Here is a 26802-nt window from a genome sequence, read left to right as displayed (position 1 = left end):
GCCATGCAAAAAACTTTGAAATACATTAATAGTTTTTCCTAATATGCATTTTCCATGGAATTTTTGAAGATGCCTAGTATGAATGGATTTCAGAATATTTTGCACCAAAATAAACATCTTTCAACTCCATTTTCTAAAAACTTTTAAAGTGCCTTCATACTGGGGTTTCTGGTTTTGGCATTTCATTTTCTTTCTTGTATGTAAGTCATTTTGTCACCTGTGATTTAATAACAGCTCAGTTAAGAAGTCCCTGACCCCAATTATTCTTTTTTTTCCTTTTTTCTTTACTTTTCCTGATATGCTTCTGGATGAAACTTCAAATAATTTTACCAAGTTCCAAAATAATTATTTTGGGATTTTAATTGAGATGTGGTTAAACTAATGGATTTAAATGGAGAATAATTCATTTTTTTATAATGTATTTTAATCCCTGTCTACTTACTTAAATCTTCTTTTATATTTCCTTGTTAAGTTTTATGATTTTTCTCAGTAATAATTCTACAAATTTCTTGTTGGGACTACTTTATGACCTTGTTGTGAGTGTGTAGCATATTTTTATCTGTTGGTTTTATTCTTTAATTGGTTGTTGGTGGTATAAAGAAGAATTTTTGGCTTTTGTTTATATTATACTGAATCTTACTAATTTTTAAAGTTTCCTATTAGCCCACTAATATCTTACATTCTAAAAAGTTTGTAAGCATAATTCAATACCTTTTAAAAAATGATTTTTCTATTTGATTCATGTATTTGTCTTTCAGGGTCCAGTTTATTGCACCCAACATGTTATCCTCCAGCTGCAAACATTTTGATGTACAGAAAGACAAAATTGCATGTCCTCCCTTTTAATTGGGAAATACTTTTTTTTTAACTTTTATTTAATGAATATAAATTTCCAAAGCACAGCTTATGGATTACAATGGCTTCCCCCCCCCATAACTTCCCTCCCACCCGCAACCCTCTCCTTTCCCTCTCCCTCCCCCCTTCCATTCACATACATTTTTTTAAAAAATCAAAAAACAAAAACAAAAAAGAGGCCTGGGCCCGCAACTCACTAGGCTAATCCTAAGCCTTGTGGCGCCGGCACACTGGGTTCTAGTCCCGGTTGGGGCGCCGGATTCTGTCCCGGTTGCCCCTCTTCCAGGCCAGCTCTCTGCTGTGGCCTGGGAGTGCAGTGGAGGATGGCCCAAGTGCTTGGGCCCTGCACCCCATGGGAGACCAGGAGAAGCACCTGGCTCCTGCCATCGGATCAGCGCGGTGCGCTGGCCGCATGCCGCAGCGGGCTGGCCGCGGCGGCCACTGGAGGGTGAACCAATGGCAAAGGAAGACCTTTCTCTCTGTCTCTCTCTCACTGTCCACTCTACCTGTCCAAAAAAAAAAAAAAATTCCTGTGTCAGTAATACTGCAAATATAGTTTTGTCAAACTGCCTTATCTTTGTCAAGCCAGTGTTTAAGAATGATGTACTACTATAGTTTTAATGATCTATGATTATTTTAAAATTAAAATGCATGAGTGATATTGGTATTTTTTTCATTTGGTTATTGTTTATGGCCCTTGACTATATTTCTGCTGTACTACAGTCTTTTTACTCTTTACTTATTGAACTCTTTATAATTGGAGCACTAAGCCTTTGATTATAATTTAAATTTAAAATGTTATCTCAAAAATTTAAAAATAAGAAATAAAGAAAGGTGGTGGAAGGGTTGTATCATTTTATTCTTTGATTCGTATCTATGAACTACATGAAATCTATTCTTTATATGAATACCACAATAAAAATATTTAAAATGCTTCTTTTTTTCCTATATTATTTTTAAAAATTTTAACTGAGATGTAATAATTGTTCATACTTACAGGGTACTATGTGATTTTTGATGCATATATACATTGTGCTCCTGGCTTTGACTTGGACCAGCGCAGGCCATTGTTGCCAACTGGGAAGTGAATCAGTGGATAAATTATTTCTCCCCCTCTCTTTTTTGTCTCTCCTGCTCTCTTTCTGCCACTCTGCTTCTCAAATCAATCAATAAATATTTTTTTAAAATAAATGTGTTTAGAGCAGACCTTTATCACATCTTTAGTGTTTCACATATCAGTGTACTGATCAGAATGTCTGGAACAAGACCAAATAGCTGCAAGAGCCAGCATTCCTGTGTGTTTCAACATCAGAAACAATGTTTATTATTTAAGATATACTTGGAAAGAAAGTTTTTGCTTTTTCCTAATTTTCTGTACATATTTTCAAGAGTTCAATTTTCTGAAATTAGTTGTTAATTGTTCTCCTTTTATAAATGACCATTTCTGAAATGAATTGATCAGTTATTATTTCCTTAGTGTTGCATTCTTATTTTCTTTGTACATGCTTTAGGGCTTTTTAATTTTAAACTTTTAGGGATTCAATGATTTAGGGTTTTCTGAACTTTTAAAGTTAAGTGTTCATTTCATCATTTAAAAATGATAGCGTTTGAGACTGGATTTGATTGGGTAGTTCTGACCGCAGAAATTTACCAATATCACTACAAGCAGGTAGTCAGAATTTTTTTAACTTAATGTAAGGAAACAATTTATATTACTTGTCCCCTTAATATGGAGCTTACACTCTTAGATAAATTGATGGAGATCACAATATGTGAAGTTCTTTTTGTTTTTAGTTTTTTTTTTTTGTTTCCTTGTTGAGCATTTTTACCTTTTAAAATTTTGATAGAAGTATTCAAATAGGGGCCGGCACTGTGGCACAGTGGGTTAATGCCCTGGCCTGAAGAGCTGGCATCCCATATGGGCGCTGGTTCTAGTACCGACTGCTCCTCTTCCGATCCAGCTCTATGCTATGGCCTGGGAAAGCAGTAGAAGATGGCCCAGGTCCTTGGACCCCTGCACCCACGTGGGAGACCCGGAAGAAGCTCCTGGCTCTTGGCTTCGGATTGGTGCAGCTCTGGATATTGAGGCCAATTGGGGAGTGAACCAGCGGATGGAAGACCTCTCTCTCTCTCTCTCTCTCTTTCTCTCTCTGCCTCTCCTCTCTCTGTGTAACTCCGACTTTCAAATAAATAAATAATAAATCTTTAAAAAATACAAAGATGTGGAAGTAGGGATGGGAACAGAGCTAGTATCATAATTTTAGATGTATTGCTGGTACAAAAAGCCAAAGATGAAATATTAATTTTTCACACTAAGTATACTTCAAACAATGAAATAAAAGAAACAATGGCTGAATAAAAGGTAAAATTTATTATAGGGTTGTAGAATTCATACAACCTAAACTTCTTACAGCATTCAGCACCTATACAGTTTTGTGGATTTCACAATACAGGTATCAGTGAGAAAGAATCACTGCATTAGTGAATAATGACTTTCTCATGAAAACTTTTCACATGTAAGTCAGATTCATCACAGAGCACCTAACAGAAATGCAAAAATGTAATTTCTAAATTCACAGAAGTTGCACAAAATGAAAAACAAAACAAAACATTGTTGAGAGATTTGACACAAGAAGGTCAAAAACAACTTAAAATATTTTAAATTTAAAACATGTTCTACCATACGATCATGTGAAGAGCATGCTTTAAAAAAACAAAGGATGGAAATTATTGTCAGGTTGTTAGCTGACATATTTATGCTGCTTTCAGAAATCTAAACCCTATAAATTCAAAGAAAAAATAGAAATTGTTTAATTTCAGTTTCAAACAACAAGCAATGCCAATTAAACTAAAATTTGACAAGAGCTTGCAGTGGTTAGTAGGTTTTTTTTTCCTTTTTTTTTTTTTTAGTATAAGCAATAGAGTAAATGCATGAGTAAATATTTTGAGTATCCCATAAACTTTAATGTTGAAGTCATATTATAAATCCCTGACTTCTTATTACCAAGGCTATGCTGTATCTATTGCCTCTCACTCTTGACAGATCTTGGTCTCAACAATGAATTCGTTGGGAAAGTGTCTAATCTTCCAGCACTTATCAATGGCACGCTTGTTGAAACCTGTGAGGAAATATACACAAAAAAAGTGGCTTTTACTTGCTCCCAATAATACCTTATACACCACCCCCACTTTCTTCACTGTCCCAATAATATAGGATGGACAAAAGAAGAAATTTCTTACCCAGCAAGAGGTCTCTACGACGAAGGCGGAAGGATTTTCTGTTGTTGCAAAGTTGGTAAATAAAGATGCCAAGGTTGCTAACATCACGAATTTCCTCCACAGCAACTAAGTCTTCACGAACCACATAAGTGTGAGGCAGGTATTTGCCACTCTAAGAATGAAAGAAAGAAAGACTGAATGAGAAATTCTTACTTAAATCCATACCCATAATAGTTACAGACTTTTTTTTTTAAAAAAAGACTATTTTTACAGAAGTTTTAGATTCACAGAATTTTTTATTTAAAAAAAATTTAACAAAATCTTTTAGCCTAAGTCATTAATTTTTTTAAGTTTTCTTTATTTTGAAAGTCAGAGTTACAGAGAGAGAGGGAGAGAAAGTTACAGAGAGAGAGAGAGAGAGAGAGAAATCTTCCATCTGCTGGTTGATTCCCCCATATGGCTGCAACAGAGCCAGCAGCTTCATCTGGTCTCCCACATGGTTTTCAGGGGCCCAAACACTTGGGCCATCTTCTGCTGCTTTTGCCAGGCCATTAACAAGGAGCTGAATTGGAAGTAGAGCATCCAGGACTCAATCCAGCACCCACATGGGTGGCAGCTTTTCCCTGCTATGCCATGACACCCGCCCTTTAATTCATAAATTTTTAAAGTTTATTTCTTTTTATTTATTTGAAAGGAAGAGAGAGAGAGAGAATATGAATGAATTTTTCTTCTGCTGATTCACTCCCCAAATGCCCACAATAACCAGGACCAGATCAGGAACTCCATCTGGGTTTCCCACACTGGTGGCAGGGTCCAAAGTACTTAAATCATCATCTGTTGTGTCCAGGAGTTGCCATTAGCAGGAAGCTGTACCAAAGGTGGAGGCAGTACTATATCCCAGGCATTCTACATGGAATGTGGGTATCCCAAGTGCCAACTTAACCCACTGCCCACAATGTCCATCTCTCATTAATCTTTTTAATGAGGAAGCAAAACTACTTCGAATAATTATAGAAAAATACAAAATACATACTGCCAATTTGCCAAAAAGCTCCACCAGATTCTTTGGAGGCATAACAATGGAGGTATTGAGGGGCATCAGGTAGCAGTTCCCCAGCAGCAAGTCCAGGTAAGCAGTCATTCCCTGTTGGGAAGGGAAAACAAAATAGTATTATCTAGAAGGTATCAGCACTGCAGATTTTCCAAATACTACTAGTACAAGCAGCTACATCCTTTCAAGATCAAGTGATATGTGTTCAAGAACAAAGGAGTGAAAAGGTTGTGTTTCAAAAAGATGTACACTGATGAATGGATTTAATACTTGCCAAAGAACCAAGACACAGAGAACATTCTGGAACACCTGTAAGAATGAGATACTCACCTTTTCAAAGTCATGAATAATTGCTGCAGGGTCACTATCAGAGAAACTGGGAACAGGCACATCAATGATTGCGATATTGTCATCCTCACGAATGTCAGCCTCCTCGGTCACAGGCAGGAAGTAAGGCTCTCCTCCACGAAGGGAATTTGCGGGGTCCTCAGAATCAAAGAAGCACATCTCTCCACGGTAGATGGTACTCTAAAAGACCAAACAGGAAAATTAAAGCCTTCTAACACTCACCACCAAAACATTTTGTTTCTCACACGCAGTTCATTGTACTGTGTGCTGAGACTTGCCAATTACAGTTATCACCATGAAGACAAACCAATTTTAGGAACTGAATGGTAATTTGAAAATATTCCCTAAATCTTTGTTTTTCTGATCACCACAACATTCTTTAAGTTGATACTAGATGGATAAAAATCAGTAATTCAAAATATAATAATTATAATTACTATTACCTTGGGCATGAAGTACTTGTAAATGCAGGCTCCACCAACAATAAGTCCTGCTAGGATGAATGAAAGCCCTAACAGAGTCAGCATACATCTCCCAGAAGAGCCCTCTTTTTCCTGGGTGGCAACTCGAAGTTCCTGTGTATTAAAAAGCAAGACAAAAAAAACAAAACAAGATTGTACCTTTAGATACATAGTTGTGGTTGTGTCTAATATATTTCAATAACATGTGATCGAGTCATCTTAGAGTGAAATCATTTCGAGACAATTTCTGATATCTAATAGATGTGAAAGCATCTTCAATTACATTCACCTTCCTTCCAGAATTCCCAAACCCAAATATAGATATGAGTTACTTTGAAATACACACTTTTAGAATCAAATGAAAAAAATCACTTATGCAGTATGTTACATGTTTATTGTGCTAAGAATATATGAAATTACTATCTTAACAAATTTTCAAATACACAAATATTTAAGCACAGTACTTTTAATTATAGATGTAACATAATATAGCTTATCTCTAGAAGTTATACTGTTTAAGCAAGTGGAAGTAGTTATTTTTGGACTTGTACATTGATAAAATCACTAGCTTTTTAGAATGCAGTTGTGCATCTTCACTAATTTTCTGTAAATAATTTTGTTGCTGCCAACTTATAGGAGAATTATCCTTTTTTATTAACTAATATTCAAAAAGTTTTTGAAAATTAGGTTTTAAGGAAGTAGTTCTATAAGGCAGATATATGCCATTTCACCTTATTTTAGATGTTGAAATATTACAGACAGAAATCTACTTTCTAATGTTCCTAATTTCATCAATACATATGAAACTTCCTAATGTCACTCAATATGCTATAGCGGTCCATTCCATGAAAGAAATCTTTTCCAAATCCTGAATGAAACACTAGATTTTAAATGTAGCCTTCTCCATAGCTAGACACAAAGCTGTCAGTGTAACAGTGACTGTAAAATTCTATTCAATTTATTATTTTCTTGGGAATAAGAAGAAAGATCCAAAGCAAACAAGTAACTAGTTAACTGCGCCCTTTGCAGAGCAGGGGACCTGAGGGCCTTTCAGTCCCAGTCTTGTATGTCACAATGTAGCCCTAGGCAGCATTATTACTCAAGGGTGGAATAAATGCAGTCAGTCATTCTAGGCCTTCACAATCAAAGGGTAAATCATTCTGACTGGTGTGTAAATAGAATTGTTTTAGTGTATTGTAGAGGTGTTTTGGCTCTTTTTCACGGCAACTACCATAAAGTTTATGAGACATAACTAACCTTAAATTAATTTGGTGAAAATAAGTCCATGTATTTGAAGTTAATGTAGATGAAGAAAGGGCAGGAAATCATTTGATAAACGTTTCTTTTCTCAAAAGAAATATTTTTCTTCAAAGGTCACATTTTGAATTCATATTTTCTTACATAAATTTATTTAAGTTTAAACCCTCCACTAATGCTTTATAAATCTTAAAGGTTTCTCTGTGTCCCAATCATTTTCAGAAACTTTATTTTCATTAAAACACCTAAACTAAGATATTGACTAACTATGAAGACCATAGAGAACCATAAGAACAGAACTATGAATTTTAATTGAGAATCACTGTAACCTAGAACTGGAGAATTAGAAATTATATTTTGATGATTAAATTGAGGTCCAGAAAGAGAACAGACTTGCTGTAAGTTATTTCATGGTTTAATTTGAAATTCTGAGAGGAATTCATTTCTTTTGTTCTTGCTATAAAGCATGAGAACAGTTTATATTGTAATTTCATTTATTTTTCCAATAATTTGGGAAGTTTATTATTAAGATTGTCTAAGTATTAGAGTCTCAATTTCTTAAGATATCTCTACATACTCAGAATACGGATTTTTTTTTTGCTTTCATTTAAATTTGTTGGAGTTCAGGGTGGTAGGGGCCACCAGTTACCACAGATTATTTCTCTCTGAACTGCATTTTAAAGTCATTGTACATCAACTCTGACATAATATTCTGGCATGCTCAATCTTGGATAACCTAGCTGAATAATACATCACAATTAAAGTATCAAGTATTATTGTCAATGTTTTATAGTGGCCAGGTCATGATCCAGTGGAGGCTTCTCCAAAACCTACCAAAGAAAACTAATCAAAGCGCAAATGTTCATTTTTGTTTATTCTGTGTCACACCACAGGCCTGGCAGAAATATTACTTGCATATTAATGGAATCTATCTACAAATCATGAAGTTTTTGGTGGTGAGGGGGACAATAAGAAGCGTTGAATGGCTATATTTAACTATTGGCATCTAGTTAGGCTTCCCCAAAAATCTGGCCATATTTCACTTACAAAATAAGTAAGAGGACAGTTTTTTTTTTACCTCTTTTATTTAATCAAAACTTTAACAATGCAAGAAAGTATTACTTTTTAAGTTCTAAAATGTACTCAAAAGCTAGTTTAATTGCAAGACTAAATATTGAAAGTTTCAGTGATAAAAATTCTGCATGAGTCCATTAAGCATTTCCAATTGTGTGCATAATCAAGTTTTACTACATGGATTCTCATTTCACTCACAGCACTTTTCAAATCTCCATTCTGAACACAAAAGTTAACACTTTATAGAGAGAACAAGACAAGTTAGGACAAAACTGCATGCTCCAACACTTTGCAAATTTCACATAAGAAGAATATAGGATTGCCTTTTAAAATTGAGATTGTACTGAAGAAAACAATAGTTTTTGAACACTAAAACTATTGTAGGTGTTTAAAGTAAACCGAAATTGGATTAAATAAACAGTGGCTAACATGTTAGGGGAAAATTTCCCCAGTTCCTGGCAAACTTAGTAGTTTAAATTACATCATTGGACCTGCTTCAGATGTCTGTATGGGGGAAGTGGGGTGGGGTATTATTGCTCAACAAGAAAGAACTTGAAAAAAAAAAAAGAATAAGAAAGTATCCCAACATTGATTTTCACAGTAGACGCTAGGAAAGGCCACTGAAAACATACAATGTTTTGCAGTGCAAGGGCCCACTGAACACCCAAAACTCGAATTAAGACCAACTTCAGTTTTGACAGCTCCTTTACCTAAAGCTTAACGCTGCCTAGGAGCGGGGAGAAACTGAAAATACACAGGCTCGCGTGCACACACACTTACCCCAGTCCATCCCGCTTGATGTAAAGCTGCCCTTTGCCCCTACCATCCCAACTCCACAAACACTCAGCGATTCTACAAAGACTTAGATTCAACAGAATTTCGTCCACTTCGAAGGAAGAAAAAGAGAGTTAAATCTACTGCCTAGATCATCCCGCTTGCTTGCTCTGCTCAAGTGGAGGCTACAAACCTCCCTGGACCTGGGCTCAGCGCAACTTGGCCCCAGTTGATCCCCGGAGCCCCACAGGTTCCCTAAGAGAAGATGACATTGGGTCACAGGGGATATCCTCAAGTTCCCGCCAATCTCCCTCCAGGATAGGCGGCGTGAGCTGGAACCCAGGGAACATGGCGCGATGCGTGGAGATGTGCCGGGGCACGGGACGCGGCAAGCAGGAGGTGGCGCGAAGAGACAGAACCAGGACAACCGGGCAAACCCGAAGGACAGCACACAGGGGGGCTGCCCGGGGAATCCAGGGGCTGCATGGCAGCCTGCATTTTGTCCTCTGCCCCTTCTTCCCTTCCCTTCTTTCCCCTTCACCCACCCCCATTCCCTACCCTAGGAGGTAGTGAGGGGCGGACTGGGGACAGCTACCTTGCCGGTCAGGATCTGCGCTCGGACGGTGCGACTCACGAGGGCCTCCACGTCCTGCCGCGCCTCCTCCTTTTGCACCGCGGTGGGGGTATTGAAGGCGATTTTAACCATGGTGAACCTTCGGGCTGCGCGGTAAGGCGCGGCTCGAATCAGCGTCCTGGGCTGCAGGTTGGAAGAGGAGATCGCGCTAGCCCAAGCAGCACCTACTTTCTCCCCGGTCTGCCTACAGCTGCTGCAAGCCCAGGACTGGGATACTTATGACGCAGTCCCAAGCTGGGTGGGAGACCGTGGGCGGACCCAGGGAGGTGCTGAGGGAGGAGCAGGAGGGGGCCCAAGTACAGGAATGGAGGGGGGAGTTGGGATGGGGAGTTGCCAGTAGGGGAAGAGGAGGGGAAGTGCAGCCCGTGGCTGGCTCGGGCTGGACGTGCCTCACCTGCACCCCAGGCAAGCTCCCACCCACTCTCTGCGCCCTCAGATAAGAGCAAGTCAGGAAGGAAGCCTGCTGCGTCGTGTCTTTCTGTCTCTGTCCTGGCCACAATAGCCCCTGACTCCGACTCTGTTTTCCCAAACTTGGGCCTGGCCCCCCGCGGGGCCCGGGGCTGTAGCTTGGCATCAATCCAAGCTTCCTCAGCTCTGCAGCTACCCCCAGGCCTGGAAAGCACAGTTCTAAGACTGTTCACCTTTACAGTACCTCCCGTTCAAAGAACACCTAGAAATTCATTAACAGTCGCTTAGTTAATTCTTTCAAGGATTTCTTTTTCCTTTCATGTGTTCATGGTTTTCTAATTTTAATCTTCTGACCTGAAGTCATGGTAGGTCAGAAAGATGGGTCTCCAGTCTTTCCAACACCCCATTTTACAGATAGGATATGATGAGTCACAGAGCCACATGGAAAGCTCATAACGCTCCCATGAAATAATCCAGATCTTTTCACTCTCAGGTCAGGGAAACCAAAGAAGGGTCTCAACCCAGAGCCTGTTTCTCTTCAGTCACCAGCAATAAAAGTCACAAGGGAAAAAAGCAGGAGTCTGTGTGCTCCTCTGTGTTTAAGGAGGTGGAGGAAAGGGCATTTTTTCAAATGTTAATACAGCTCTAGTGGGCGGTGGGGGATACAACAAAACAAAACAATAACCATAAAGGGCCTGAGTTAAAAATCCTTGTTGGAACATTTACAAGTCCCAGCTGCTGTAATCAAGTTATTTCTTCAGTTAGTTCACCCTGGGTGGTGATAATGATAAAGACCTTTACCAGGTAAAACTCAGCTCCTGGAGGTGGGTGACTTGGGGGGGGGGGCTCCATGGTGCAGAAGTTATAAATAGACTGCAGCAGAAGACAAGGGGAAGATCCTGCTTCTTAAATACAAGAAAACAACAGCGATCCAATAGTACAAACCAGAAACAGCTTTTGCCACAGACTTCTCCGTGTACCCATCTACTTAACTAAAGGGACTTGAATATGTTAAGAGCTGCCACCACTCTGTCTAAGAAGTTCCAGCTTGGAGTTTTTCCCACTGAGGTTTCCTTAACTCTGAAGCCTTCCTCTGTCTTCACTGTAGGAGCTTTGTGAAGACAGCCTTCATTTTCTTGTATAGGCCACAGATGTGAAGGTGGATGGAGGGGAACAGTGGGGCGCCTGTGCCTTACATAGTGCCAGAACCTTGTAAACCAGGATGTTTGCATTTGCTTAGAAATATTGGCATCCTATATTCCTCCACTTATTCTTACTCAAGTCTGGCTTTTATAATTTAACATTTATCAAGCAGCCTTTAGTGTAGAGGGAGGAAATCTCAACTTCCTAGGATGCTTCTCTTTACAATTATCTTCTGTTTACCATCACCTTTATGACAACTCAGCCAGGGTCTGTGCTAGTCTGACCATGCGATGCACACTACAAGAATGGCTGAACAAATAGCAAAATTCCACTTTTACCTACCAAATGCAAGGTGTTGCTTGGGAAGGTAATATAAGGGGGCTTAAGAAAGTTTATGGAAAGCTGCATTATCTTTTAATTCCATTTTACACACTCTTTTGGAATCTCCCTTGTATATTATCTTAGTGTACTATCTTTGTGTATCTTGCCTGAAATGTGGTCAAGCAGGAGGAGCAAGGTCCATTTTTCAGATGAATAGACCCGAGCCCTGACAGCAACCAAGGGAGCATATGATCTTTACTGGGCAGGTAACATTGAGTAAGTCACCCCATCTTCTTGAACCTCAGTTTTTTCCTGTGTAAACTGGAATATGTATCGTGTGAGTATCATGTGCGAGAATGCAGGAGGCAACATGTTTTAAATTATTAAGAAAAGGATAGGAAAGTAAAATGGTTGATTATTCTAGAACTTTTACTGTATAACATGCCCATGTTTCAAGTTTATATAGGATTTATTTTTTATTATATAAACACACACACACACACACACACACACATAACCCTTCAACCATTCTCTAGTTCCCGGAACAGCAGAAGATCCCACAATATCTGAAAGTCAGATTTCCAAGAATAGTCATGTAAACTGCCATCTAATTGCTCTTATATATTTTGAAGAATTTTGTCCGTCTCTTATTGTAGGAGTGCCACCCATAGTTCTCCAATTCTCTTTGCTGCTGTTACCATAGGTGATGCAGGCATGGACTCGAATTGGCACATACTACTGTTACTCCCTCAACGTATATGAGTAACAAAAGGTAGAAGAACATCTATTATTATAATCCATTTCAGGAAGGAAAAATAATACCTCATGTATTTTGAATTTCAAAAATAAGCTGTCACTTGCTCACTGGGTTGGAACCCATAGTGAATACATTCTCATATATTAAAAGTAATTCTTGGGCCCAGCGCCGGGCTCACTTGGCTAATCCTCCACCTGCAGGGCCGGCATCCCATAGGGCGCCAGGTTCTAGTCCTGGTTGCTCCTCTTCCAGTCCGACTCTCTGCTGTGGCCTGGGAGGGCAGTGGAGGATGGCCCAAGTGCTTGGGCCCTGCACCCGCATGGGAGACCAGGAGGAAGCACCTGGCTCCTGGCTTCGGATCGGTGCAGCGCCGGCCGTAGCGGCCATTTGGGGAGTGAACCAACGGAAGGAAAACCTTTCTCTCTCTTTCTCTTTCTCTCACTGTCTGTAACTATACCTGTCAAATAAATAAATAAATAATCTTAAAAAAAGTAATTCTCATCGACTAAGCTCTTTTTTGTATTCTCTTCTGCTCTCTAACAATTTCTTATTTTTTAGAATCAATTTCTCTTACTTGTCCCTGGAAACTGTGAGGATCTGGCAGCCATACCAATTCCAGTTCACATTGTTAATCATGTCTGAATGCATACCATTCAAGTTTATAAATGACGTCCCTGTTCTCACATGCCAGATGATGACTAAATTATCACAACTTGGACTGAATAGAACATGGCATACAATTGGATACCAAGCAATGATGTAAATTCTCTTTGAATGATAGGAAATCACTACAAATTCAATTGCAAAAAGCGAAAACTTATGGGCATCCGTTATACAATTTCCCTCATTAAGCCACTTATTCATTCATCAAATATTTACAGAGGATATACTGTATACCTTTTACTGTGATTGTCACATGCATTAATGGCAATAATATAGTTGTCGTGGGTTCTCCAGCTCTGTAGTGACAGCACTGGCCCTGTGCGGTAGAGTACAACATAGTGAATCTGCAAACCGGAAGAGTTCTACTCACAGTCAATAACAGTAAGAAAGTTTAAACCCCTACCTTACTTCTAATTGTGTCACAGCCAGTATTCAATTTAGGAAGGTTAATCTGACAGCAAATGTATTGGGAAATCAGTGGGCAATTTTCTATATTCCTGGTGGACTAAATTTTTAACTAAGGCACAGAAAAATAAATGGAAACCTTCCAAAGAGGTTAAAGAGCCATACATTACAAGGCCAAGCACTGTAATAAATGATAAAGACAAAAATTAGAAAAAATAATTTTGTGTTGAATGATTGGAAATTCCAGACTAGGAACATGGTGCAGACCTTGACAACAGTACTAAACATGTGTTTAACAGATGAAATGCCAAATTTTTCTGCTAAGCCCTTTAAATTGGTTATACCATTTGATCCTTGCCATAATTTTGTAAAGTAATATTATATACCTCATTTTGTTGATGAGGAAACAATTTCTGAGAGGTTAGATAAAGTTCTAACCCAAGTGGTTTGATTCCAATGTTTATACTCTTAACCATTATTCTATCTCTGCCACTAAAAGAAATAAGAAAATCAAAAAAGCATATGATTTTAAAGGGAAGAAAATAATCCTCATATTCCCTAGAGCAATGAAGCATGAATATGCTTTCTGTGTTGCAAACAGATATTCTTGGTTAGGATTTTGCTCAGGAGAAACTACATTTGAAACCTTTTAAAAGCTTTTCAGGCCTACCTTAAAGGAGATTTCTTCTGAGTTCTGCAGTTACTCTTTTAGCAGAGAAGCAGCTACAGGGTTGATCAGTCATTTGCTTTTAAGTATAATTTCAGGAGTTTGGTTTGGATTGTTATAGTACCAGACTATTTTCTGGAGTCACTATTTACCTGCACATATAGCTGAACCTTGGGAGAAGAGCTAAAGTTCTCCATTCAAAATAATAGAAAACACCTGCTTTCTGGAATAGATTCTTGTTTTTCCACTTCATTAAATGTTTTCTTTGTAGGCAGGTGAGCTGTGGTAACAGGGAGATGAAACATTCTCAAATATTCTCTCAAATATGAGGGTAGATTTCATCATCCCTCACAATGATGTGGTCATAGCTTTGAAGTTAAGAGAAAGCTGTGCCCTACTCTAATTCATAAAAATCACCTTTCCTTTTTGTCATTTGGGACAACTGCAAAATCCTGTTAAAATGTTTGCAGTTTCAATGCACTTTCTCAAAACTGTAAAAATTTTATATCATTATAGACTATCTTTGGGGAACTCTTTTTTTATTATTATTTTACAGGTAGAATTATAGACTGAGAGAGACAGAAAGGTTTTCCTTCCATTAGTTCACTCCCCAAATGGCCGCTGCTGCGCCGATCCGAAGCCAGGAGCCAGGTGCTTCTTCCTGGTCTCCCATGCGGGTGCAGGGGCCCAAGCACTTGGGCCATCCTCCACTGCCCTCCCAGGCCACAGCAGAGAGCTGGACTGGAAGAGGAGCAACTGGGACAGAATCCGGCGCCCATATGGGATGTTGGCACTGCAGGCGGAGGATTAACCTAGTAACCCATGGCGCTGGCCCTGGGGAACTCTTAAATAGAGATTTGTATCAGCATATGAAATGTCTTATCTCATCAAACTTTACAGAAGTTCTAGTCCTGAGTAATACAAGTGGAGAACTCAAGTGTAGCCTTAAGAATGCTTTTGAGAATGTTCAGTTGTTTCAGTTGTTCCATTTTATAGCACCAAGTGATGCTAATATGAACTTTTGACCGCAGAGTTATGTTCCTAATCAATGAAAGCACAACACCTGAATTTTCCTTAAGGGTTGCCAAACAAATTACTAATTTTACTCACATTTTTAGTTTATTAAACTTAAAGAACACAAAAATCTGAGGTCATTTTATGTCACATGATTGATCTTGGTTTTCCTTGAATTGTAATTTTGGTTTTAATTCTTATGTTAATAATCTTTCACTTGAAATAAACTTCAATACATTCATTTCCTGAGGTTTCTAACTATTCTGTGATGGCATGTTGATAACATGGGATTCAGAATGGCATACACAACAAAGGGATTCTCTGAATTTGTAGTCAGACCAATGGCACATACTTTACTTCTCCTCAGTCCCAACAAATTCAGTCAGATAATGATTGTAAAATCCTTCAAAAGCATCCCAAATAACACTGAGTATCCACAGAAAGTCATACTTAGACATTAGCATGATTTCCATGTTTCTGTGCTATTGCGAAAGTGAAGTCTGGCATAAAGAAACACTACAGCTTGTGACAGCTTCTCTTCTACTTTCATCAACACCTCAATCACACTTTCTGACTTCCAATTAGGGGAATACTCTCTCAAAATTTTAAACTTATTTTGGCACCTGAAGTTTGCGGTGTTACCACCCTATTAACAAGGACCCTGGGGCCAGCACTGTAGTGTAGTGGGGTAAAGCCACCACCTGCAGTGCCAGCATGCCATATGGGTGCCTGTTCGCACCATTTTCGATCTAACTCCCTGCTAATGAGCCTGGGAAAGCAGCAGAAGATGGCTCAAGTCTTTGGGCCCCAGCACCCATGTAGGAGACTTGGAAGAAGTTGCTGGCTCCTGGCTTCTGATAGGCCCAGCTCTGGCCTTTGAAGTCATTTGGGAGTAAACCAGCAGTTGGAAAATCTCTCTTCTCTCTGTCTCTCTCTCTCCTCTCTCTCTCTCTCTCTCCCTCTCTCTCTCTCTCTGCTTCTGTGTAACTCTGCCTTTCAAATAAAGAAATCTTTAAAAATAAAAGAGAAGGATCCTACACAAAATATTGGCCCCACAGCTTGGGGAGGTGGATCCGTTCTCCTGCACTCTGTTTATGCTGCAGTTAACATAACACAAGTGGCTTCTTTCCTGACATTTGGCACTAGGATTTACAATTTTAAAGATGCCACTAAATAGGAAGAATTATAAGCTGGCATTTATAAAGGAAATAGCCAGTTACACAAAAGCCAATATTCATTATAAATTAATAAAAAATTTTCCCTCCCTCCTATAATGCTATTCCTTAGGAAGATATTCTATTTACGTAGACTGTGAAATGCTTGCTTCTCCACTCCTGTAAACCTTTCAAGGCAGCTAAGTGGCCTATCCTGCGGTAACCTTACTGTCTCCCTTTGAGCAGTCTTTATTTGTTAAAACTTTGCCCAGTGGCATTGGTATCGTCCTTGGTAGTTTATATATGAATAGTTTGAGAATAAATCAATTCTCAGTTGATGCCAAGAATTGCTATTGAACCACAGTGAGGCATACACAGGTAAGAAAAATGTATATATATTTCGTGATGATCTAATCAATCAATCCCCTAGAAGGCAAGTACATTCTATGGCATTGTGAACCTGGACAAGACTGAGAAGAAAATGTGATCATTGATTAACAATAATATTAATATAATAACCAATAACATTAATCTCCACAAATACCATACTGGATATGCTGAAACTTTTGACAAAGTATGATTTTCCCACTCACATAGAAAATTCTTCCAAAAACAACTCTGCAAGGAAAACATTAGAATTCCAAATATTGTAATTGCAACTAGCAATCTCTTCCCAGGGGCCGGCGCCGTGGCACAGTAGGTTAATCCTCCACCTATGGCGCCAGCATCCTGTATGGGCGGCAGTTCTAGTCCCAGCTTCTCCTCTTCCAATCCAGCTCTCTGCTGTGGCCTGGGAAAGCAGTAGAAGATGACCCAAGTCCTTGGGCCCCTGCACCCACATGGGAGACCGGGAGGAAACTCCTGGCTCCTGGCTTCGGATCGGCCCAGCTGCGGCCGTTGTGGCCATTTGGGGAGGGAACCAACGGAAGGAAGACCTTTCTCTCTCTCTCTCTCTCTCACTATCTGTTACTCTACCTCTCAAATAAATAAATAATAATAAAAAAGTGACTACAGTAAAAAACTTTTCTATAAAAAAAATAAATCTCTTCCCAGCAATTCAAAATATAGGTAACTACAATTATTTATGTTTATATAGGCAATTCAAAGAAGCCAAAAAATCTCCCACGAAACCGACTAAACACACAATTTGTAATTATCTCTCTGAATCTAAATTTTTTGATAAACATGTTCTCTTGAATCACACTACAATCTGAACATTCACAGAAGTTTTAACTGGAGCCCTGCAAGGCACATCTATTGTACTTCGTTTATTGACAGTGTAAGACATGTGATAGTAAAGTTCTTTCCATCACATACTGCACATTGAACTATAACAACACTGGCATTATTCTTAGTCCTTACTGGTATAATCTTCAATTTTATGTCTTCTATGTGTAAGAGTTTCTATGGAGTTTGTAGTTTTGACTTGTTTGCTTGTGGGAAGATGGGCAGAATCCTTTCTAAGACACAAACTGAAGTACCCGCAATTCTGCAGTGACTGTAGGGATTCTAGGACACTTTTGCAAAAGAATGCAGTAGATTTGGATATTGATACTATTACAAATAATGCCTTATTTGACAGTGAATCCTATATGTGTGTTTTACCTCTATCAACATCTTTTAGATCACTTTTGAATCTTTGGCAGTACTTAGATTGTTGCCTGCTAAAAAGAAGAGGCTCGTTAAATTTTTTGAATTGGACTGAGCCTGTTAGTTATCAATGATTAGCTGTGGGAAGAAACAGGGAGAAAAATAAGTGGAAACTTGAAAGTACATTTTAATGCCTATACTATTTCATTCTTTCAATCAACCAGATAACAAATCTCTATTGAACGTCTTCTATGCACCTATCTCCGTGCTATGTAGAAATTATAGAAATGCGAAACATAGTGTCTGCCATAGTAAAGCTATCTAAGTTCCTTTGCAATAGAATAGTAATGTATTCCATCTATGTAGAATGGCATTTGTTTTGAAACTTTAATTTAATCCTAATAAACCTCTATATTCATCTTTGCATAGTTTATTAGCTCCCTTTATCAGACGAAAAGCTGAGGGGCTGACGGGTTTAGACTTATCCACAGCCACACAACTAGGATGTGATAGAGCTCAGGCTGGAACAGATATCTTAACCCAATTCAATTTTCTATCCACCATACAGTGCTGCTTGGGAATAAAACAGGTGTCCTCTGCCTTTCAGCTCCGGTGTCATATATCATCAGTAGAAGTCTGAAAATATGACCTCTAGTGCTTGCCATGTAAGGCATCCCAGTCACGAAGGGATTTCATGTAAACCGATATGAACACCATGAAAATTTCTAAGAGAAATCTCACATATGGTCATGAGGACACTTTACTTTTCATTACAGCATAGCCTCACGTAGCCAAAATGGACAAGGAAATATTCTTTGGTTGGAGTAAAGAGAGATAACTTCAACCTTGTTAGACCTTTTAATTGCAAAGTCAATCACATCTTGGAAGGAGGACCCAGTCAGTGTATCTCATCTCTGTCCTGATCTTTAAATAGTCTAGAATAATGGTTATAAGTGCAGACTCTGTTGTCTTTCCCAGAAGCTTCTCATCAAACTTTCTTTGGTGTCTCATTAACCAGAACAGAATCATGTGCTCATTCCTAAATCAATTATTGGCAAGACAAAAGGAATTCCTATGGTAGATTGAGTCTACAAAAACTAACTCTTGGGTCTGACCAAAGATCAGGTTTTGTAGTGTGAACAAAATCAGGTTACCTGTATCTAGGAAGAATAAGGGTAATGATGATAAGGAAGGCAATCAATAATACCCCTTTAATTTTTACTGGCAGGAGGAGGAAGAGGAGGAAGGGGGAAGACTGTATTAACATTATCTCCAATGAAATCCTAGGGAGTCTTATCAGTAAATCATTGCAACTTTTGTACTCAATAAGCAGAGAAACTATCCAGAAACTCTTCTCTTAGATTTCAGTTTCAGACCTTTCCATGTGGTATATAAGCTACTCTCATTGTAAAAATGCTCACTTTAATTGAGATAAAATAGATTCGGTTCTTCAATTTGTGAATCTTTGGTATGCCCTTTCTTGCAAGTACCACTACAAGAAATACAGGTTCTGGTGGAAGAATGAGGAAACGCAGTTGCCTGTACTTTCAGAAAAAAATGTCCAAACAAGTTTTTTCAGATTGAGAGTTAACAGAGTAAGAAACTTCTAAGTATTTTTCTCCAGGCTTTGAACTATTTTAGTCACATTTAAAAGCACTATATTCTCAAATTGTTTTATTAGAAACTCTTAACAATATGAACTTTTTAAAGTTATTTGTTTTTTGATTTTTTCCTTGAAAAAAGAAATTATGCTTTACTAATCACAGCAAGAATTAAAAACATAAAATGCTCAATTTGGATTTAAATTCATAAAAAAATCAAGATTGTTTTTAAAGTGGCAATATTTCACTCTTTGCAGATAACATTGGTAATATCTTCTATTTTTGTTTAGTTTCATAACTAGGAAAGATAATTTTGCTCTTAGTAGCAGCTCAAATTAATTAACCCAATGTGGAATCACCTTCCTTTTCTCTAAGAGGAGTAAAGCTGGAAAACAGGTTAAGTGACAAAGAATAGGGTGGGATCCAAACCCCTAAGGACTCGGAATACTTTTTCTAAAACAAGTCTGCCAGCCTAGCATAGAAGCACAGCTACCCAAAATGGGTGGCATCTAAGCTGAGACAATATCTCTGAGTACATATATATTTGACTACATTAGTATTAAAACAGTCTCTTTGTACAAGTTGATAATTTTAAATTTGGAAGTGAATGACTGGGGCCTGCTGGTAGGAGTCATAAAGACATACATAGCCCAGATTTAATGCTCCCTCTCTGAGCAGCTACTGCCCTCTTAGCATGAATTTTGTGGCTTTGCACCAGCTAATATTCAACTGGTAAACAGAGTAAGAACTACCATTCTGAGATCAGTGATAGATGACTATTGTGCTTTCTTATCTGTTATTCAAAGAAAGAATATCTTGTAGTATTTTCAGAATTTTCTCTTTGATAAGGAAACTTGCTGGAACAGGACCATGGATTTGGGAAGAGTCCAAGGTACACAACAGAAGTCAGGATATGTAAAGAGAATGTCAGAGAAGTAAAACAGTAGGAATCAAAGGTCAGCATTGAAAAGCCCGGGGAGCGATTCATGAAGACTAGCTACTTGGTAATTCACTGGTTTTCTCAATCTGCACATCAAGATGCTTATTCAATAATAGGCCTTGCCCCCTCAGTTTTTACAGATTGTGCTTTCCATCATGTCAAAAGCCACTTCTCCAAAATCTGAGGAACTATAGCATTGGTAAGGATAGGAGAATGATACAGAAGCTCAATTCTGAGATATAAGGGGTATGAAAACTGGGGGAACAAGGTTAGAGCAGGGTTAACAACAAGCTTGACCTAATGTTATTTTAACCACATTCTTGCAACTAAGTAGATCTGAAAAACTTTAGAGGAATGACTGGAATCTCTTGGTAGCACGTTTGTAATAGAAGGACCAAGGAACTAAGAGACTTTTAAGTTCGTTATGTTTTGCCCCTATTAAACCATAACACCATCATTTTTTTCGACCCTAAAGCTTCCATGTAAAATGCAAAAAGAAATCTACCTCCTTTGCTCTGTGACTGTTATAGAAATTAGTGTAATTGGTGCCAGTGCTGTAGTGTACAAGGTTAAGCCTCCACCTGCAATGTTCACTTCCCAGTTTGAGTCCCAGCTACTCCACTTTCAGTCCAGATCCCTGTTAATGCTCCTGGGAAAGCAGTGGAAGATGGCCCAAGGCCTTGGGCCCCTGCACCCACGTGGGAGACCGAGAAGAAGCTCCTGACTTCTGACTTCAGACTGGCCCAGTTTCGGCCAATGTGGCCATTTGGAGAGTGAAACACCAGATGGAACATCTCTCTCTCTCTCTCTCTCTCTCTCTCCCTCTCTCTCTCTCTTTCTCTCCATGTTTCTCTGCCTTGCAAATAAATAATTATTTTTAAAAATAAATTAATACATTTTTATCAGAAATTAAGTGGTTCTTCTTTCTATATGCTTGCTGTTAGACCACTCTACTCTCCCTTGACACTTAACCTAGCAAATCTTGAACATTCAATGACATTCATTATAAAATTAGAGCAATGTCCAAGTGGAGAGGGCTTAGAGGGAGGAACAGCTGGCCTCCAGGCATAGTGAAATTCCATCTTCCCTCTTTTCCTCCTCTGTCTAGACAGATCCCAAAGAAGAACTATCACATATCCCCTTTTCTTGCTTCTCCTTGACTTGACTTGTTCTCCACTCCATATGTTGCCAGCCTATTGAGTACATAGGTTAAATTTATGCATGTGTATGAAAGTCCCATTTAAATCACTGAGGACTCTAACATCACTATAGGCCTCATTCACAGTGCCCGTTTTCCTTTTAAGAAGTTTTGGTTGTTGTGATGAGAACTCCTTTTCATGTCCTTCCTGCAACGTGTATGACTTGATTCTTTCTGCACACAGATGTGACGTTGAGTTATGAACCTGGGTCCCATAGTCTTTATATGCTGCTCTTTTCATTATTCCAAGAGTCAGAGGAGCTAAACACACTCAGAATTTTATGGACTTACCACCTGTTAGAAGGTTGCATGCTTAGCAAGGGGAAAATTTCAGTTTATTAGTATGCACTTTACATTAGATGACATAGGAACAGATGCTTGTGCTTCCCTACCATTTTGCCATTCCTTTCTGACTGCCTTATATTAATCAGTATAATTTTCTTCACATGGGTGAGGACATTCTGGGGACAGATGAAAGAATCTGGGTCAAAAAGGCTAAACTGAGAGTTCTATTGGTTCCCGATTGTTCATGAAAGATCTCAACTCCCACTTGAAGGTCCTGACATGATTAAACATCTACGTAAGACAAAATCGTTGTTGCAAATGCACTTGTGCACTCTCATTGGTTGCTCAAAGAAGTCCCTACCAAAATAGTTCTACCTGAAGAATCTGGCCTTTTGAAAATACACATTACACAGAATGAGACCTCATAGAATCATAAAATGTCAGAGCTGAAAGTAACCTTAGAAGCTTGGTTCAAATCCCTCTCTGGTTTTGCAGCAAAGAAGTGCCATGACCCAAGTTCCCAGTCAGCTAGCAGGGAATGGCAACTTGAAGCCTGTTTCCTTAGACTCACACAAGGCTCTTTCTACTGTGCTTTACCACCTTCTGCGTTTAGTATTGCCCTCTGACCCAGCTGTTGCTGATGACTAAACTTATGTCTTTCCTCCACAAATCTCTCTCCTCAGATAACCGAACAGAAGCAAAATAGTCATCTTTATCAATGCTGTATTATTTTCTTTTTTCATAGCCAGTTTTTTTGTTGTTGTTGTTGCTGTTGTTGTTTCAAGAACTTTCTCTTGGTACCAAGTTTGTTGTTGGTTGCTAACTTTATCCCCTTAGGATTTGGGAACAGTGAAGTTTATAATCTGTATGAAAGACATTTTAAAAATAGCATCTGTTGGGGCTGGCTTGTGGTGAAATGAGTTAACCATGGCCTGCAGCATCAGCATCCCATATGGGCACCAGTTTGAGTCCCGGCTGCTACACTTTCTGATCCAGTTCCCTGTCATTGCGCCTGGGAAAGCATGTTTTCAAATAAATACATAAATATTTCAAAAGAAATTTTAAAAATTAAAAAAATAACATTTATTTCAACATGGCTGATACTGATAGCCAGGCAAACACACACACACACACACACACACACAGTTTCCCAGAGGAGGCTGGCTAGTGATAAGAAATGAACAGGTGTGAGGGACAATCATTGGAATCTGCAGTCTGGCCTCCAGGCCTATCAATGTCACATTGTGATGATTTACGGTAGGTTACAATGAGCACAGGTGCTGCCATCATCATCTAGTGGCCCTATTACATTATTCTGTCTGCCACACTTACTAGAAAATATCTTGGTTTTGTTCCCCCTCTGGCTGGGTGTCTTCCACTCACCCTTCCTTACCTCTTTGCTCTCTTCTCCAGAGCCTGCTGTCCTATTTAGATTACTGAATACTGGCTGCACAGTGACAATATGGAAGCAACTGGGGTCATGTCTACTTTGGCCTGAGAATGTGTTCCAAAGCATTGTTAATGTGACACTAATCAATGAATCACATAAGTTAGGGATAGGAATTTGAAGTTGCTGCTTGAATGTACACTTGTTGACTGTGCCACCTATTCATAACTGAGTCATTACAGAAGTTTTAGCAGTGGCAAATGTTTTGGTTTATATGTTTATTTTTTTGTTTTTATGCCTGATCCATGAAGGAGGTTTTATAAATCATTATGCCACCCCTTTTAGATGCTCTCTGGTCATATTTTTTAAAAGGCCCTGAGACAAGGGCCCCAGGCACATTGAATGGAAAGACTATAAAAACTTCAGAACATTTGACATAAAACTGATATATTATGTGATAATGTTTCTAGTAGAATCAGGACCTCATTCATCATAAAAGACACTCCTTGGCTAAGTTCCACGCTGTATGTTAAGGCAACTGTCACCCTTTAGTCACATTACACATTGTCACTCCTAATCAGAGTGGGACAACTAGAAAATTTGGAGGAAAATGCTGCTACGAAAATGAATTTTTCCAAGCAAAGAATACTGGGCCAACTCAGACATTGAACCTTCTAGTCAGGAGCCTTCTGAGAGATTCAGTTTTATCTTCTAGAAAATGAGAAAATATACCTGTGAATTCATGCTCTTGTTATATAATTTACTTCTTCATATCTTGATGTTAAACTCTTGGTAGTTTTTCCATGTGCTGAAGTTTAGCTTTACTTTGATAGACATTAACTAGGGAGCTAGAAGTAATAATCTTTTGATTATAATTCTGGCTCGTTTTGCCACAACCTAGTGAATCTCTAATTATTTCATAAGGCATTGTGAATTGTTTGGGATAAAAAATACAAAAATCAATTTGAAATCATCTGAATTGCAAGGAGCTGAGAGGATTCAGCATTTTTGTGTGTGGTTGTGGGAAGGAGTGTTAGGAAGTCAAACAATGCCTTCCCTCTTCCTCACCGCCGTATCCAATCAGTCACCGTATTCTGCCAAGTCTTCTCAGACAATATCTCTTGCATCTGTTGTTTTCCATTTGCTGTACTGCCACCCTAACTGCAACCTCCCATCATCTCACCCATGTTTTATTTTGAAAGCCCCTTGAGCATTCCCTCTGCCTGTGCTTGTCTATCTTTGGCTCTCATCTCAATCTTTTGGGAATGCAAGTTGCTTTTAAGAAAAAGAAGAGCAAAAATATCAGCAATGGATCTCCATTGCTTTGGGGAGTAGGGCAAAATCCCTTTACCTTGAAATTAAAAACTACCTACACTTTGACCCCAACTTCCATTTTTAGGCATTAACTTTCACTGCTCCCTCACATGTATCTTCCTCTCCAGTCAAACAGGCTTATTAGCTATTCCCTAAACATGCTCACTTTCTCCACTGCTACCACCAAGCTTTGCTTTCAGTCTTTGTACTGCCTTGGGAATGCTCAACCTTACTGTCTTTACATCTTGCAAACTCCACTCATGCTTCTTAGTCTCATTACAATTTTATATTTTGCTTAAAGCCTTCTCAAGCCACTAAGCCTGAAGTAATCTCTTGAATTCCTTTAACAGTTATTCACTTCGTTGTCCACCTTTAACTGCCTCATTTACTTATTATTAAATGATGCATTTTAGTGTTTCATTATACAGACAGTACAACATGATAGACATGCTTGAGATATGAGAGTGTTAGGGTGAGGAAGATGACCTGAAATTACAAATCCCAAACTTAAAACTTGTTTTCAAGAGCATAGGATTTTCATCCAGTGTGTCTTCCTTCATTTATGAGCTTTGTGACCTTGAACTAGTACTTAGTATTTGTAATGCTCAATTTCTCCATCTTGAAAACAGGAGAAATAGCAATCTTAGTTCTCAGGATTTTCATGATTATGAATTGAGACAATATGTGTTTAATGTAGTAGAAATAGCTCAGCTTGGAACAGGGATCAGTAAATTTTCTAATATTTTTATTTTTATATTTTATCTAACTTCTGTATATAAATATTTTCGTAGCAGATAGCATGATTTTTTAATTAGCAATGTTGTAAAAGCAGTTTTAATTTTTTTTTTACAGGCAGAGTGGACAGTGAGAGAGAGAGACAGAGAGAAAGGTCTTCCTTTGCCGTTGGTTCACCCTCCAATGGCCGCCGCGGCCGGCGCGCTGCGGCCGGCGCACCGCGCTGATCCGATGGCAGGAGCCAGGAGCCAGGTGCTTATCCTGGTCTCCCATGCACCAAGCACCTGGGCCATCTTCCACTGCACTCCCTGGCCACAGCAGAGAGCTGGCCTGGAAGAGGGGCAACCGGGACAGAATCCGGCGCCCCGACCGGGACTAGAACCCGGTGTGCCGGCGCCGCTAGGTGGAGGATTAGCCTAGTGAGCTGTGGCGCCGGCGGAAATTTATATTTATTAAATAAAAGTTAAAAAAAAAGACCTTAGAAATAGTATATTCCAATCTAATCCTCTTATTTTAGAATCAGAGACATAATTGATTATCAAGAGTTAATTGTGATCCTTCATCTTTCCTATTAAAGTTACACTCCTTGAGCACAAAACTTGTGTTTTGTGTGTGTGTGTGTGTGTGTGTGTGTCTATCTCTTACTGCCCTGCAACAAGGAAGTACACCAGAAATAATTTTAAATAAATTTTTCAAAGTAAATTAGTGAATTAGTGAATTGAATGATATCTGATGAAAGTATGAAGTAAGTACAGTTTGACTTTGTAACTTCCCCTTAAGTACTGTTTCTCTTTTTATCATTGCCCACTCCTACCTCTTGCGCTTAAATCAACCTTTATCATATCGACCCTTAAGTACTTCATGATGGTGCCCCCAAGAAGATGAAGGTTGTCTTTTTATCATTTTTCAGTGGAAACTATCTACTGGCTGCTGAATAGTATAGCTGAATCACTTGATTTTTCTTTTTTTTTTTATTTTATTTTATTTTTTGACAGGCAGAGTGGACAGTGAGAGAGAGAGACAGAGAGAAAGGTCTTCCTTTGCCGTTGGTTCACCCTCCAATGGCCGCCGCGGCCGGCGCGCTGCGGCCGGCGCACCGCGCTGATCCGATGGCAGGAGCCAGGAGCCAGGTGCTTATCCTGGTCTCCCATGGGGTGCAGGGCCCAAGCACCTGGGCCATCCTCCACTGCACTCCCTGGCCATAGCAGAGAGCTGGCCTGGAAGAGGGGCAACCGGGACAGAATCCGGCGCCCCGACCGGGACTAGAACCCGGTGTGCCGGCGCCGCTAGGCGGAGGATTAGCCTAGTGAGCCGCGGCGCCGGCCTTGATTTTTCTTTAGAGCATGTGTGGTAGGCTCAGATTTCCTTGTCCCTGCTGTGTGACATGAATATGTTGATGAGCCATGGCGAATCAGACAAACTGCACATTTTTGTCTCCTCTCATTTGCCTGCACTCAGATAAAGTTTCTTTACCAGATTTAATGACCTTTCACCTTCTGCTATTCTGTTTTTCCCTAAACAAATAACTTTCCTCTGTTTGACTATTG

General features: G+C 39.1%; 1 protein-coding gene across 2 annotated transcripts; it reads right to left on the bottom strand.

Annotated features, from left to right (window-relative positions):
* Nucleotides 1-3207: 3207 nt before the first annotated feature.
* ITM2A (integral membrane protein 2A) lies at nt 3208-10179 on the bottom strand. Of its 2 annotated transcripts, none has more exons than XM_002720137.5 (6): nt 9635-10179; nt 5917-6048; nt 5456-5653; nt 5108-5218; nt 4096-4246; nt 3208-3974 (listed from the first exon to the last, which is right to left on the bottom strand). In XM_002720137.5, exons 1-6 carry the CDS (start codon nt 9743-9745, stop codon nt 3886-3888), a joined length of 792 nt encoding a protein of 263 aa, XP_002720183.1. In that variant the 5' UTR covers nt 9746-10179; the 3' UTR covers nt 3208-3885. The 2 variants fall into 2 exon arrangements, with proteins under 2 accessions (XP_002720183.1, XP_051683328.1); XM_051827368.2 differs by having other exon boundaries at nt 9632-10091.
* Nucleotides 10180-26802: the final 16623 nt, after the last annotated feature.

Source organism: Oryctolagus cuniculus, chromosome X, assembly GCF_964237555.1.
Source record: "Oryctolagus cuniculus chromosome X, mOryCun1.1, whole genome shotgun sequence".
Lineage (NCBI taxonomy): Eukaryota > Metazoa > Chordata > Mammalia > Lagomorpha > Leporidae > Oryctolagus > Oryctolagus cuniculus.
This window is presented reverse-complemented; position numbering and strand designations above follow the sequence as displayed.

What these genes read in the sequence shown, in the direction of transcription:
- ITM2A (XM_051827368.2), bottom strand. Translation starts at nt 9,745, where the DNA reads ATGGTTAAAATCGCCTTCAATACCCCCACCGCGGTGCAAAAGGAGGAG. An exon ending in ACAAGTACTTCATGCCCAAG is followed by an intron (nt 5,654 to 5,916) that starts GTAATAGTAATT and finishes TTGGTCTTTTAG; the next exon opens with AGTACCATCTACCGTGGAGA. An exon ending in TCGTAGAGACCTCTTGCTGG is followed by an intron (nt 3,975 to 4,095) that starts GTAAGAAATTTC and finishes ATTTCCTCACAG; the next exon opens with GTTTCAACAAGCGTGCCATT.